At 49.1% G+C, this 13,329-nt stretch overlaps 2 protein-coding genes across 4 annotated transcripts in view; one reads left to right on the forward strand and one right to left on the reverse strand.

Annotated features, from left to right (window-relative positions):
- LOC110837951 (protein spinster homolog 1) overlaps positions 1-10,315 on the reverse strand; it is a 22,395-nt gene extending 12,080 nt beyond the window's left edge. The window contains exon 1 of one of the 2 annotated variants that reach the window (XM_022080648.2): positions 10,180-10,315. The gene's annotated coding sequence lies outside the window, so the exon portion shown is untranslated. Of the gene's footprint in view, positions 1-1,380; positions 1,489-10,179 lie in introns of those variants that run through there. The other variant, XM_022080647.2, reaches the window with a different exon arrangement.
- Positions 10,199-13,329, forward strand: part of LOC110837952 (N-acetylglucosamine transporter UNC93A) — an 11,497-nt gene continuing 8,366 nt past the window's right edge. Inside the window, exons 1-6 of one of the 2 annotated variants that reach the window (XM_022080651.2) lie at positions 10,199-10,339; positions 11,349-11,426; positions 11,505-12,126; positions 12,207-12,610; positions 12,693-12,822; positions 13,184-13,321. In XM_022080651.2, coding sequence (XP_021936343.1) covers positions 10,241-10,339; positions 11,349-11,426; positions 11,505-12,126; positions 12,207-12,610; positions 12,693-12,822; positions 13,184-13,321 — 1,471 coding nt within the window. In that variant the 5' untranslated portion in view covers positions 10,199-10,240. The remainder of the gene's footprint in view (positions 10,340-11,348; positions 11,427-11,504; positions 12,127-12,206; positions 12,611-12,692; positions 12,823-13,183; positions 13,322-13,329) is intronic. The other variant, XM_022080653.2, reaches the window with a different exon arrangement.

Below are 13,329 nucleotides of genomic sequence, written 5' to 3' on the forward strand. Positions count from 1 at the left end.
GGACACCGCTTCTTTCCCGGGACGGACGACCGCAGTTCGAGTCCCAGCAAGGACCTCCGTTTCTTTCCGCACGAGATCCTTATCTCAGCACCGGCGTGAGTGCGTGCTTACTGTACGCAATTAAACGACGGAGCCCTGACCCCAGCGATCAGGGTGATCAACTAGTCTCTAATTATCACGAAACGTCCTTGTGGCTGCCCACGCACGCGCAGTGACCGTTCTCCGCATTCGCTTCTGGCCCGCCACTGCTTCATTGTCGACAACTTCAAAATCAGGTTCCATTTTGTGTCCGGTTGACGCCTGCCTCAGTAATCGGTGTCCTCAATCAGCTTTGCTTTTGGCAAACGGATTGGTCGCGGCCTCCAATGTCGCCTGACTTCTCGTCACAGGACATCGTGAATGAGGCAGACGCAAGGCGTGGACCATCTCCAGACGTCTGAAGGACGCCTTTTGCGTTATTTAACGACGCTCTCTCTAATCGATCATCCGACAGTCGATCATCACTTGCTAATTTGTGGTCTAGAGGAATGAGTTCGACACGCCGGTTGGGTGGAAGAAATGCAAAATATGTTCGGACTTTGGTGAGGAAACCCCTTAAAATAGAATGGCAAGCCAATTCAGAAAGCAGCGTGAAGACTAACTGAGGCCTCTTCCTTGTTAGTTAGTTAGTATGGGAAGGCCCACGCGTCTGACGTGCGATGACAAAAGCAGATTTCACCACAGAACTTGGCTTCGTGTCTTCTGTCTGGGGAAGGGAGGGGCCACTGGCCCAGAAGAACGAAATTCGTGGTTTCACTTACTTTCGGATTTCGGGTACGTGGAACAGCGTGTTCAAACCTTCATTCTTTTACGTCCATTTTAATATTATCCCACCACGTACAAGTGGATGTCCAAGTCTTCTCCTCCCTTCTGATTTCCGACTGAAATTTTACATATATTTATCATCTCGTCGACGCGTGCTACATGCACAACCTCCTCCTGCCCCTCCCCCACCCCGGGCGATGCGCCTACGGTGAGCGTGAAGCAACCATCAGCTTCACGTTCCGAGCTGCTTTTACCTCGCTGACAGACGCAGCTGACGAAAACAAAGCTACTTGTGCCGGGATTCGAAGTGGACAAGTAATCGATCTGCAGGCGCACACACGACAAAAGGTTAGAAGGTCACAAAATAGGGCCCAGGACAAAGAACGCGCTGTCTCCTCCACGGCGACGCACAGTGGGGGATGTTTATACTCCATCGGGCGATAGATCACAACATCCGAGCAACAGCACGTTCAGACAACTGACGGACAAACAAACAGATATGGCAGCGCGAACTCCGAGGAACGCGAGCGACCGGCACGTCCAGGCGACTCCGTCCGGACGCTCGGCTTCACTCACCTGATGCTGTCCTCTTCGGTGACTGCCTCGCCTCAGACTGGACGGACGGTCAGAGCGCGGTCGGCAGCGAAAGGTCCGCGGGGGTGGGGCGAAGGTCACGCGGGAAGAGGGAGATCCGACTTCAGAACTGATCAGAAACAAAAGAAACATCCAAGGCCTCGGCATCTTTCCAGCGACTGGCGTTTTAATTTGGGTCAGCCCCCCCTGGAATTTTCGGCGACGAGAAGGACCGGGAATAGCTCAGGCGGGCTCTTCCCCGGGTGACTGCAACCGAGATTCGCGGTGCACTCACATGTCACCCCCTCGGCACTGAGCCCGAGACGGGACACGAACGCACGACCCAAAACAAAACAGTTCCGCCCTTGAACTCGGAGTGCCTCTGGCGAGGAGAACAGAGGGCGGGTTTCAATCAGGGCTACTCAACCGTTCCAAGATCCAGGGGCGCAGAGTTACAAAACAAGGCCAGTCGATTGTACGGCGTGTGACAAATACCACTGAATCAGCCCCAGTGTCGCAAACGCCGTCCAGTCGTCACCGACTTTCCCCATTCGATGCTACGTGAAATCTGTCCGTTGCCTTTGTCCACGAGTATGAGGCGTCTCAGTTCCATAAAAGACGTTCGTCACTGCCCACAGCGACAGGAATTTCCACATTCTGACACACGGACAAAGTGGGCTCTCCGATGTCATCAGACAGAGCGAAACAGTGCGCCGCGAGTTGAGAAACCCTGGCGTCAGCGGTCGCCACTTTGTTTCACAATCTGCGTAAGACGGCAAAAAAAGGTTGCAGGGCCCTGTCGTGGCCAATTTAAGGTCTTATCACAGTCTTTCCAGGGTTAAGAGGGGAAAGCTGACGGTCCGAACCCCTGGCAGACTACTCTAAGACTGCATCGATTCGCCCTGAAGATGGAGACAGTATGTTTCTGCGAAACATACGCATCTACCACGCGGAGTCAAAACCCAGTGAGCACCTGAAATCTCTCGTTCTGAGGCAACATCCGATCTCAGCTGGTCGTCCGTTATACCCCGCAGATAAGAGAGTGTACAATGGCGTCTGGCGTGTGTTCGAGAACATCAACGAAGAGCCTTGATTGTCCAGAAATTTCACGGGGCTGAGAGCGAAATGAAAGACGAGGCGACCTTCATCTAAGGCCGGGTGCACACGAGCGGGAAAATGTCGCGCGAGGAAACCCGTGACAGTGCACACGTAGCGTCATCGCTGCGAGCACGCCGAAAAACTCTCACCAGTACTAGATTGGATGGCAACCAAAATGGGTGTGTACTGAAGAAAACGTGTAGTTTTGCCTATTTCGTTTATGAATACATCCTTAAAAAAACCCAATAGGAAGTATTGGACATACCCGTTGGTTAGTTCACGACTGTTCGTGACAGTGTGTACAGATTTAAGAGAAGATGAAAGTAAATTTCATAATTATTTTCGTATGAGCTTAAAGTCGTTAGATGAGCTAGCAGCAAAACTGGATGTATCCATCAAAAGTAAAGATTCTGCGATAAGGCTTGCAATACCTCCTCCATGACTGGAAGGCGGTAGCCAACCACGTGTGCACTGCCCAATGCTCTCACACAGATCGGCGAACTCGCTGCGAAGCAGCAGTGGTTGGCGAACGCAAATTGCTCGCCGCGTCCTCGCGGCGTCACCGCCATAGTGTGCGTGGCTCCATTGCTTCACATGTACTGCTAAAACGAGCGAGAAAATGACGCGGCGAGCTCGCCAAAATAACTCGCTCGTGTGCATCGAGCCTAAACCCCGACAAAAAGGAAAAAGCTGCTGCTGTTTCTTATTTTCGTTGTTTCAGAGAAATCCACGATGTTCGCCTTCGCATTGACCTTGGTTCGAGGTGCGGTTCATCAACACGAAACCTCGGACTGCGAGAGCCAAGCGACGGACGGAACTGAAAGGCGAACGAGAAATTCAATGCGGCCGTTCCAGTGGCTGCCCCTTCGGATTTTAATTCAGGGATGGCTCAGGACGTGTTTGAACTGACACAAAGCCTCACAACAAGATTTTAGTATGTAAAAGAAATGACGAATGCGGACAGATTATTTTCGACTTAAATGTTGGTAAAACAAACTTCATGCAATTTGTATCTCAACAAAAACCACAACTAATATTCATATAAGCAACAATGACGAAATGCAAGCAAACGCTACAAGTTCAAGATGTTGGTCTTCTTCTGCGCAGAAGTGGACTTCCAGGCAGAAACTAGTTTCTCGGGGGCTGATGCAGTTAGGTTCTTTCGAAACGTCGAAATATTCCTACAAATTCGCACGAAAGACCGAAACATCTTTATCCGTGACAACTTCAAATCTCCCGATAAAATACGTAGAAACAGAAGTCTCGTGCCGTCCGAATCCATCACAGAAACTGCGGGAAAGATCGACTATGGCTTATAATCGAAAAGTAAAGTAGTGCGAGAACAATCGATAGTTAACAATGTGCTATCGATAGCGCCTATGACTGATCTAGGACAGGAAGAATACGTCGCTGCTTTTAACAGTGACGAATCAAATGCGCACTTTTTGTTACGAAGAATGACTGGCAGCGAGCGAGGACCCGCGGACGCCAACTTCTATTCGGAGGATTCTGGATCGAACCCTGACTGAGTGAGGTCTTCGCCAGACCCTGCAGAGCACATGACACGCTCAGATGCCTCCGGGCAGAGGCGCGCCACAATTCCTTGCATCGACACACAAACATGGCGACTGAGCGCTGAGATTGTACAAGGTCAGGTCAAGAAGGCAGACAGACAGACAGACCTTCCTAAAAGACGTCAAGAATTGTAGCAAACGTCACCATTTTTATTTTAAAAAATTGCGATGGCGCGAAAGCTGATAGACCACCAGCAGCTTCTGAAGAAGGGCCCTGATCCGTGTAATTAGTGTTTACACGCCTTAACACGCCTTTGGGACAAAGTTGGAAAGATTCCAAATTAATTCAATGCCAGGATTATGTAAAAATATCGACTTCCTTGTTGAAAGCATGTACCAGAACCTTGCACTATTTTTTTCTCGGTATCCATGGCAATGACAGTCACGGCCAGACCGCGATTAGAACGTGACTTATCAATCGCTCCGAAACAAAAGACTGCTCAATTTTTAAGGCCACGCTCAAGCAGCACCGGAGGAGACAGGACAAAAGACCAGTTCCGTTTGGAGGGCGAGTCGAACTGGCTGCGACCTGCAATACCAGAGGCACTGGCGCAGTCCCTCAGAAGCCCATTCTCTCTTACCGAAACGTTCGGGGTTACCTAACCTAACGCCAAAAGTCGCCATTACACGATCCGGTTGATGAGATTTTCTGTAATTACCCGCATTACAAGGCGACACTCACACGAGGCTCAGCGGGCTGCAGCCAACGCCTTTGAACGGGAGAGGCGCATCGTGGGAAACAAAAGACTTCAGTCATGCGCTCGACCGAAGTCTGTCACGAAAGAGATTCGATGCACAAGCTGAACTTCAGGGGGTCAGGTACTTTTTGCTGTCTCAAGAAGCCCTCGAACTGCAAATGAGGGCAGAAATGATGCAGGTGGTTATGAAATATGCCCAACCAATTCTCCCGCCCGCCCCATTTTGTTCAGTGACACGATCTAGACGTGCCGCGAATTGGCAAAACACGAAATTTTGTAGGGGTGACCGACATTTCCCGGCCTGCCCGCGTCCTTTTGCTGTTTGGATATGGGAGAGAGAGAGATGTGAGAACTAAACTGTAGAGTTTTTCATCTTCTCACAGCTGTGTCTCTCTCACAAAAGGAGCCCTTTAAGGTATGGAACAACTCGTCAAATGATGCAATTGACATTCGGAAGTAATTAAAAAAACCTATTATCATCTTCCCTCAGTTCACTGTACAATGAATAAAAACTGCCGTGTGTAAAGTCTAGCACCAAAAATAGGACGCGTCCACATTCTCCTATTTCTTCGCTTTTGCAAAGCCAACACAACCAAAGCAACGAATCCACTTAAAATGTGTTGCTGGGGGGACACGCAATCCGAACTCTGAACTGCATACCGACTCAGCGAGCCCCTCGGTTGAGCGGCGCACGTGTGAAAGCTGAGACCCTCGAGGGCCGCTGGCCGCGTGATCAGCTGACGAGCATAAACACTTCGGTTGTTGGTTCGCGATTATCAAAACGAAACTAAGGCAAAGTCTGTGACTCTCCAAATGAGTGCATTACTAGGCTTGTGCTGTCAAGACTCGGTCGCCAGGGCCTCGTTGCTGACAAGTGTCCGTCTCGCACACAAACCAAGTCCTGGAACCGGTTCTACTAAAAAATAAAAATAAAATAAAAAATGTTTCCACTCCTGACGATGACCAGGCAAGTTCTGGGGACCACCCCCATGATGCTTATGGTACAATGCGTGGAGCCAAGCCTCCACTTCCGTGTGCGGCTTATTTGGAGCAAAGCAGTGCGTGATCTGACGTCAGGGTCCCAGCATCGACTCTTCTTTCGAAATCCGTTGTGAGCAACGGGCAGTCGACCTTGAGGACGGGCGGTGACATCAGGCGGCAGAAATGCGTGCGGTCGCCTTCTGACTTCTCCTCTGATATTCGAGGAAATGGAGCCGAAACCGCTGACCGCGCTACATTTCCTTTTCACTTTCTGGAATACCCGATTTTTTTTCCGCTTGAGACGACTTTGGAGCGTAGTTGTCCTCGCCTTCCAATCGCCATAAACATCAACTTGACCGTGAACATTACGTAACTTAAAGAATCGGGATAAAAACGCGAATGTCGAGCCAAGGATTAACCCCACATTTCGCATTTGGAGCTCGAAGTTTAAGTAAAATAACATTCAAAGATTCGGTCTCCATGACAACGAACCGCCAATCAACGCCACTTGAGAAAAGAATCTTTGTTTATTCTGCGACTCACACTCGAACACACTCCGTGGCCAAACTGAAATTCTGTGACAGAAAGCTGGCGGTAGACATAGTTACCACTTCCACGAGAAAGTCCACTGCCCTCGTCCCTCGAGCGAGCCAAGTGGTCACACACAAAGACGCCTCTCTCAGTCAACCGTTTTACCTTTGAATAACGTTTATAAAATCACGGCACACTCGACGGAAACTGTAAGACGTATGGTAAATTCTTCACACGCCAATAACTCGAGACCTTTGTAAGATAGAGAATATAATGTAAATTAAAGAGTAAATAAAGGTTTTTTCTACGTGATGTTTACTTTATTCTATAGTGCATATACACGTAATAACCAACCCTCGTTCCTTAATTTCAACCGCTTGCCACGTCTAAAGCGTAAGAGTTAGATCTGGACATATTGCGAGTGAAATACGTAAATAAACACGAGCTTTTCAAATTTGCAAACAGATTTCAGCTAACTCTTACGGTTTAGGAGTTTTGGCCATTTATTTGGTAACAAAGAACGGTTCTAGAGTGAGTGTGTTGACTACATGACGCAACACATAGACAAGATGTCGGCGGATGACGTCACGTATAGGTAAGACGTAAAGGTATACATTAATGTGTAAATAAAATTTTATTTCGGTACAAATATACTTCTACAGTTAAACGTTATTCAACGTTAACTAGGGAACCGTGGTTCCACTGTCAATTTTTTTTAAATTTATTTTTGCTTTTGTTTTTTGTAATGTCGCAATCCGTCACACTTCGTGTAGCAAGCGCGTTCTCTTGTGTTGGTACGCCTGCAGGAATTAGAACAACACACGAAGGTCGCTCTTGTCGGTTATCTGAAGGAGCTGGTTCGGAATCTGACTTTAGAAAGTTGTCCCTCAGCCACTTGGCCGTATCGTTTGGGAGGTCCTTCACAAAGACGGGAAACCAGGACCGCCGAATGCAGGACTGAGGCCAGACCAGAAGACGGAACTACGTCACGCCATGAAAATAAAAAATGGGTCATGTGATGCAAATAAATGACGTCATCACACACACTGTTTCCAGCAAATTCTTTACGCGCCAGCTGCGTAATCGGTAATTCCTTCACGGACAGCTGAATAAAAATGCTACAACCTCGTTCAACTGTTTCTGCAGCAAAACACAGCGGCCTCGGTGTGAATCACACCAAAAATATATAAAAATCACTTCCGTTTTGTTGCCTGTGAAATTCTCATTCTGCGAGGCACAAGACAGGGCCGGCCGATTTCTTTCGGATTTTCGTTTTCTTACCGACGAGAAGGAATCTGAAAATTCGTGCAACGTCTGCGAATATGTTCGTTTCCTCCTCGCGAGAGATCGATCATTTCGATTGTAAGGACGTAACCTGTTCCTGTTATTTGTTCGGTTTTTCTGTCCGTAAGATGAGTAAGTGATTACATTGCCAATTGCCGTAAATGTCGCGTCATTCGCTAGAAAGTTGATAAGCAATTTGAAAATGTTACCAGTTTGCCTCTTGAAAGAGACGTGCCGAAGACCAGTGGTCAGATCCGGGCGCTGATGAAAAGCGCGGCTCGAAAGTTGGCGCGATTATTGACAGTCGATGGCGCTTCGTCGAGGGAAGAATTCTGCGGACTTATTTAGCTTGCCCCTCCTTTCCCATTAGGTCTTGCAATAATGGGAAGTCCCAAAATGTTACGATTCGCAACGCGCATGCGCCTTGGTATCCCGTCCCCACACATTCCATCACTCGCATCGAGTCTTGAATTTGAGAGATCGCGGAGAATCCTTTCTTCCTCATCGCTCGAGCTGACAACCCTGGATTTCTGCCTTTTTCCGCTCAAATGCTCGCGCACGGCCGCGCGATTCAAGGCCTCGCGTTAAACGCGAGGGAGTGGTGACAAATGGCCGTGACGTTGCGATACGCGAATGTCTGACGACGGCTTCGAAACGATGGCTAGCAGGGACCACGCGTGCTCGGCAAACCCCCCCCCCCCCAGGCTAGCATCACGCGATTCGTTGCGCAACACACGACACTTTTTTCCCCATTGAAAGTAACGACTACGTTGGTCAGAGAAATGCAGTTATAATTTGCGTACTAAACTTCGTTAATATGAGGCACAAAAAGTGGTTCAAAAACCTCACATCGCCATTTTTCTCAGTCCCTTCCCAAACATCGTAAACGCCTGCAGCTGTTTCGACTCAAGGAAATGGAGAAATGACTTCAGATTTCCCTCTTGCGGTAGTTGAAGGTCACGTTTCTCCGACCTTGAGACCACCTGGAGGTGGCGACGGAAATACCAAGGGCGCGTGATGAATTTCTATGGCGAAGCCCTTTGGACGACAAAAAATGGAAGGATATAGGAAACAGACTTAAAAGCGTAAGACCTGGATGCAGACATGCGATGTGCTAGGTCAGCGGGAGCTGACAGTCGCTCGGCTTGTCAACAAATTCCCCGACTTTTCTCCGACACAAACGTTCATTACGGAGTTCACAAAAGACGTGCACTGGACGTTAATCCAGTCTTACTTTCACCTAAGTCCATCCAAGTTCCATTTTAATATTATCCTCCCACTTGCGCCTTCCAATCGGTGTCGTCCCTTCAGGCTTCCGCATCAAAATGTGTTTCGCCAATTTTACGGCCCCCGCGCGTGCTGTCTGCCCAACCCATCACGCCGTCCTCGATATTATCGCCCCAATAATTTTGAAGCTCCTCATAAAATATTTTTCTCCAGTACGCTCTCACCGCGTTCCCAAACACAAAACAACGGGTAAATTACAGGCCGGCGCAGTTTCATCTGCGCGTTAAATGAAACAGGTGCACATGAGGAGCCACCGACTCGGCGCTTGGCGTCGGCGGTGCCGATCGATAACCGCGCGGCGGAAAGAGCCACTGGATGGGGGGGTTACCCCAAACTGCCTGCTAGTGACGTGCGAGGTCAGCTGGCAGCAACAGCGCTGCACTCCACGGACTTCGATTCAGTTTTGAGGCCCACCTCAACGCGTCCGTGAGACACCAGACGGCGATTCGACATGCAAGGTGATTGTTTTACGACGCTGTATTGACTGCGGATTCTTTTTGCGTCGAACGGCTGTGGTCTACATGAGGACACTGTATCGCGATTCAGGCTGGCTTCTCACCGCTGAGGCCCTGATTTCGACTTCAAGTGGCAACAGATTCGTGGAAGAAAGACGGATTACATTCCCATTTCAGTTGAAACACACGACGCATGCGCGCGCCTCAACTCAACCCGCCACACAATGGCTCGGTCAAGATAAGAACAGCTTCTTCGACGAACACCCACAAAACCTGGGGACTTCGACCTTCACCAGGTGGCAGAGCGAGCGTCGCGTAGCGTGGAACACTCCAAGGCTGTGGTCATTGTGCAACCCGCGATTACGTCACCATTTAGTGTACGGATTTTACGTAGGAAGGCGATGAGACACTAATTCATTGTATCCAACAGGTGGCTCGCCTTGGTGGACGAAGTCTCAACTATGCTGCCTGACCTACCCCACAGCCTCAACCTCAACCTCTTCAGGTGAGCAGCAGAAATGATTCCTGTGCTGAATTTCGGCCAACTTCGGAGGTCCGATGCAGTGACAGAAAAATGAGCGTGGGTGACGTCACAGACACTTGAGAGGGGAGCAGAGGAAACGAAGATGTCGAGCATTGCCTCCAAGTCCACCAACGTCTTCATGGGGGCTTTGACGTTGGACAAGTTTACTGCAAACGCTTTAAGCTATGAAATTGTAAAACCAATTAATTTACACTGGTCCTCCAATGTAAACAAAGCAAATCTCTATGAGGATCAGTTGGTTAATAACATAGGAATAAGTGCTTTTTAAATCATGAGACAAATACACCGAATGTTAAAGCGGGCAGTATATATAGCTACCACTGTGTTTTAATGGGGGTTAACTTCCTTACCTTCAACTGTTGCAGGTTGCTGCAGAGCTGATCCCCCAACAATCACGATGTAAAGACAAGCATGGGCTCTCTGCCAGACCTGCATGCCTTGTCGGCAGCCGATCGCGCGCCCATCTCTCGGCTGTTTGAATTACCTCGACCCGTAATCAGGCATCACTCGGTGAGCTCAGTTCAAACCAGAGTTTTAGAGGTGGCCGTGGGTTCTGGAACAGTCGGCTGTCTCTGTAACTGTGTGCCAAGTAAAGTGGCATCTCTGATTGACCACAATAATACAAAAGTTTAATTATAATTTTCAAATGAATGATTAAAGTGAGTCCTATTCATTGAGGTAGCCCACAGCTGGGGTTTGGTTCTGTGGAGTCACAAACTGTTCTCTCCACTGCAATATCTGAAGCCCTCTGAGACCCGTCCTACTCGGAAAAACGTTGCCTGGAAAGGGGACAGCAAAGCGCGGAGCTGACCAGTAACAAAATCCAGAATGTGCCCGGGGCAGTCCACGTTGGACAGAGTGGCATTGAGACAGGGTTTTCTACAAGTCCTTTGGTTTCCCCCTCTAAGTGTCATTCCACTGGTGATCTATAGTCTTTCATGTATCATCTGGAGTAGAGACAATGGGCCTGTTAGTAGCTGCACATAGGAAAATACGTCAAATAAAAGGTGTACATGATATATCAACTTTTTAAGTAATGAACAGTTTCTGAGAGACCTCGTAAAGGGTTGCACAGAAAGAATAACAGATCTCTGACAAATTTTCTTACAAATTCTCCAATATCAAACTCAAGTCGAAGTTCATGAAACATGGACAGAAAAGTGGGCATGACCTTCCAATTATGAAATTAAATTTTTGTTTTAATAGTGCGCACAGAGTAAAATGTATTTTTATCATGCTATCCAGTTACTCATTAAAATGCTTGTGATAAATACCCTTGAAGGGATAAATAAAGTATTCAGAAATTATGTAGTATGATGGAATGTGAAGCATGCAGTGTTACATTACAAAAAGAGTAAGACATTTTGGATTTCAACATGAAGTGTGAAATTGTATGGACAAAATCTTTAAGTGCCTCACATTGGCATTGAGTTTCAATTTCAAGTATTGGGTCGGTGTGCCGCACTTTACATATCAAGTGCTTGTGCTCACTCCTTCATGATGTGAGTTTGTGTAACAGGGCAGGACCCACCACCAACACCGTGTGGTGCACCAGACGCAAAGTGGCGGCACCTGCTGGGATGACTTCAGGCTGGAGGTAAGTCTCGCTGTGACGGTGTGATACAAGCATGCCCATCATGAAGCCTCGCTCTACATCTGCTGCTTGCGTTCGCAGCACTCGCCCGTATCCACGCGCTCACTGTCCAGTTCCGGGGGTGCCTCCTCCGTGCGGCGTCTGATTGCCGTGGTGAGGTCAACACCATCCCACCTGGGCCCCATCTACTCGCGTCGAGTCCTGTTGCGTAACTTTGCAGCACTGTGTCTAGGCCATGTGACACTCACAGCTGCCCTGATGCCACTGCTGGCTACACAGGCCGCGGTGTCATCTGACATGGGGGCCCTCCTGCTGGCTGCCCTGCATGCAATGGCCTCCCTATCCTCCCTTGTGGCTCCAGTGTTGGTACAGCATGTGGGCTGCAACTGGACACTCATCTTGGGCTACGTGCACGCCTGCATGTTCTTCGGGTTGCATCTGTACCCCACACCCTACACACTGGTTCCTGCATACCTGGTCTTCGGCCTGTGGTTGGGCCCACTCGTCAGTGCACGCCTCACCTTCCTCATGACGCTGGCTTCTAAGCTGTCGTACGTTGTGACGGAAGAGGGAGAAGAGGAGAGCTCGTGCCGCAGGGAGACTGTTGTGCGCAGGCTTGCACGAGGCCTGCAGACCGCGCAGGACTTTGGCCTGGTGCTCGGCAATGGCGTTACAGCCTTTCTGCTCTGGTACGCACAGCAAGGTGGGTGCCTCACATACAACACGGCAGAAACCACACCAACCTGGTACATACAGCAGGTGGGTGCATACTTACTGTTCCAGATGATGCAGAATTCCCACAGCCTGAACTTGATGCCCTGTTCCTGACAGATGGCAGCCAGGAGCGTGTGTGTGGCAGCAAGGCATGCCCGTTCACCAGCACGATTGCAGAACCCCCTGAGGAGGCAAACTCAACGGTGAGCGAGGCTCAGCTGGTGTTTGTGCTGCCGTGCAAAACATCTGCAATGCTGGCCAGTGTGTTCCTGGGCTGCTCTGTGATGGGTTTGGCAGTGACGGCCGCATTCCTGGACCGGATTCGGATGTTTGCGTACCAAGACAGGCCAACAGGTATGGCGGCAGTGCGAGCCGTGTTCAGCGTGTTCAGTGACCCACGGCTCCAGCTGGCAGCACCCCTAGCAGTATTTATAGGGCTTGAGCAGGGCTTCATGCTTACCGACTTCAGCAAGGTCAGTATCACAAGAAGGGGAGAAGCTGCTGTTGTGGACTCAGTCATGACTTGCTAGCTATCACGCGATTCTCCTGTTGCAGTCCTATGTGGTGTGCACACTGGGCTTGCGTAATGTTAGTCTTGTGTTCCTGAGCCTGGGAGCATTGCAGTCCCTGGCAGCCTTCACCCTCAGCATGATGCTGCGTCACATCCCACGTTGCATAGTCATTGGTAAGCTGCATGGCATGGAAGCTGAATTCTAAACCTCTTAGCAGCCATTTTATGTACTGCAGCTCTTTATGGTGGGTGTTAGTATGACGCACATCAAATGTTCATGTTATGCACTGTCAAGATGGATATAATAATATGCTTGTTAATGATGTATTAGTTTGGAGGTCATGATTTACTTTTGCCTTTATTGGCTATACATCATAACTTATGGGCTGTCCAGCTGGCCATACCTTGCAGTAGCATATTGTTACACTATTAATGTTGAAGTTACAGTCTGCCCAGCAATCCCATACAATAAACGTTAAGACAATGTCTTCCTGCAGTGCCTGAAACATCGCCTGGTATCTTTTACTTGTCGCAGCAGTCGGTTTTGTGTTCCACGCCTGCCTGTTGCTGGTTCTGTTGCTCTGGAAGCCATCTGGTGATGACCCTGCCCTCTTCTATGTCATCCCAGCAGCATGGGGTGTCTGCAATGCCATCTGGGAAATACTCAACTTCAGTGAGTTT

This window comes from Zootermopsis nevadensis, unplaced genomic scaffold, assembly GCF_977971745.1.
Source record: "Zootermopsis nevadensis isolate Lab colony 2312 unplaced genomic scaffold, Znev_1.0 Znev_ptg000003l, whole genome shotgun sequence".
Lineage (NCBI taxonomy): Eukaryota > Metazoa > Arthropoda > Insecta > Blattodea > Termopsidae > Zootermopsis > Zootermopsis nevadensis.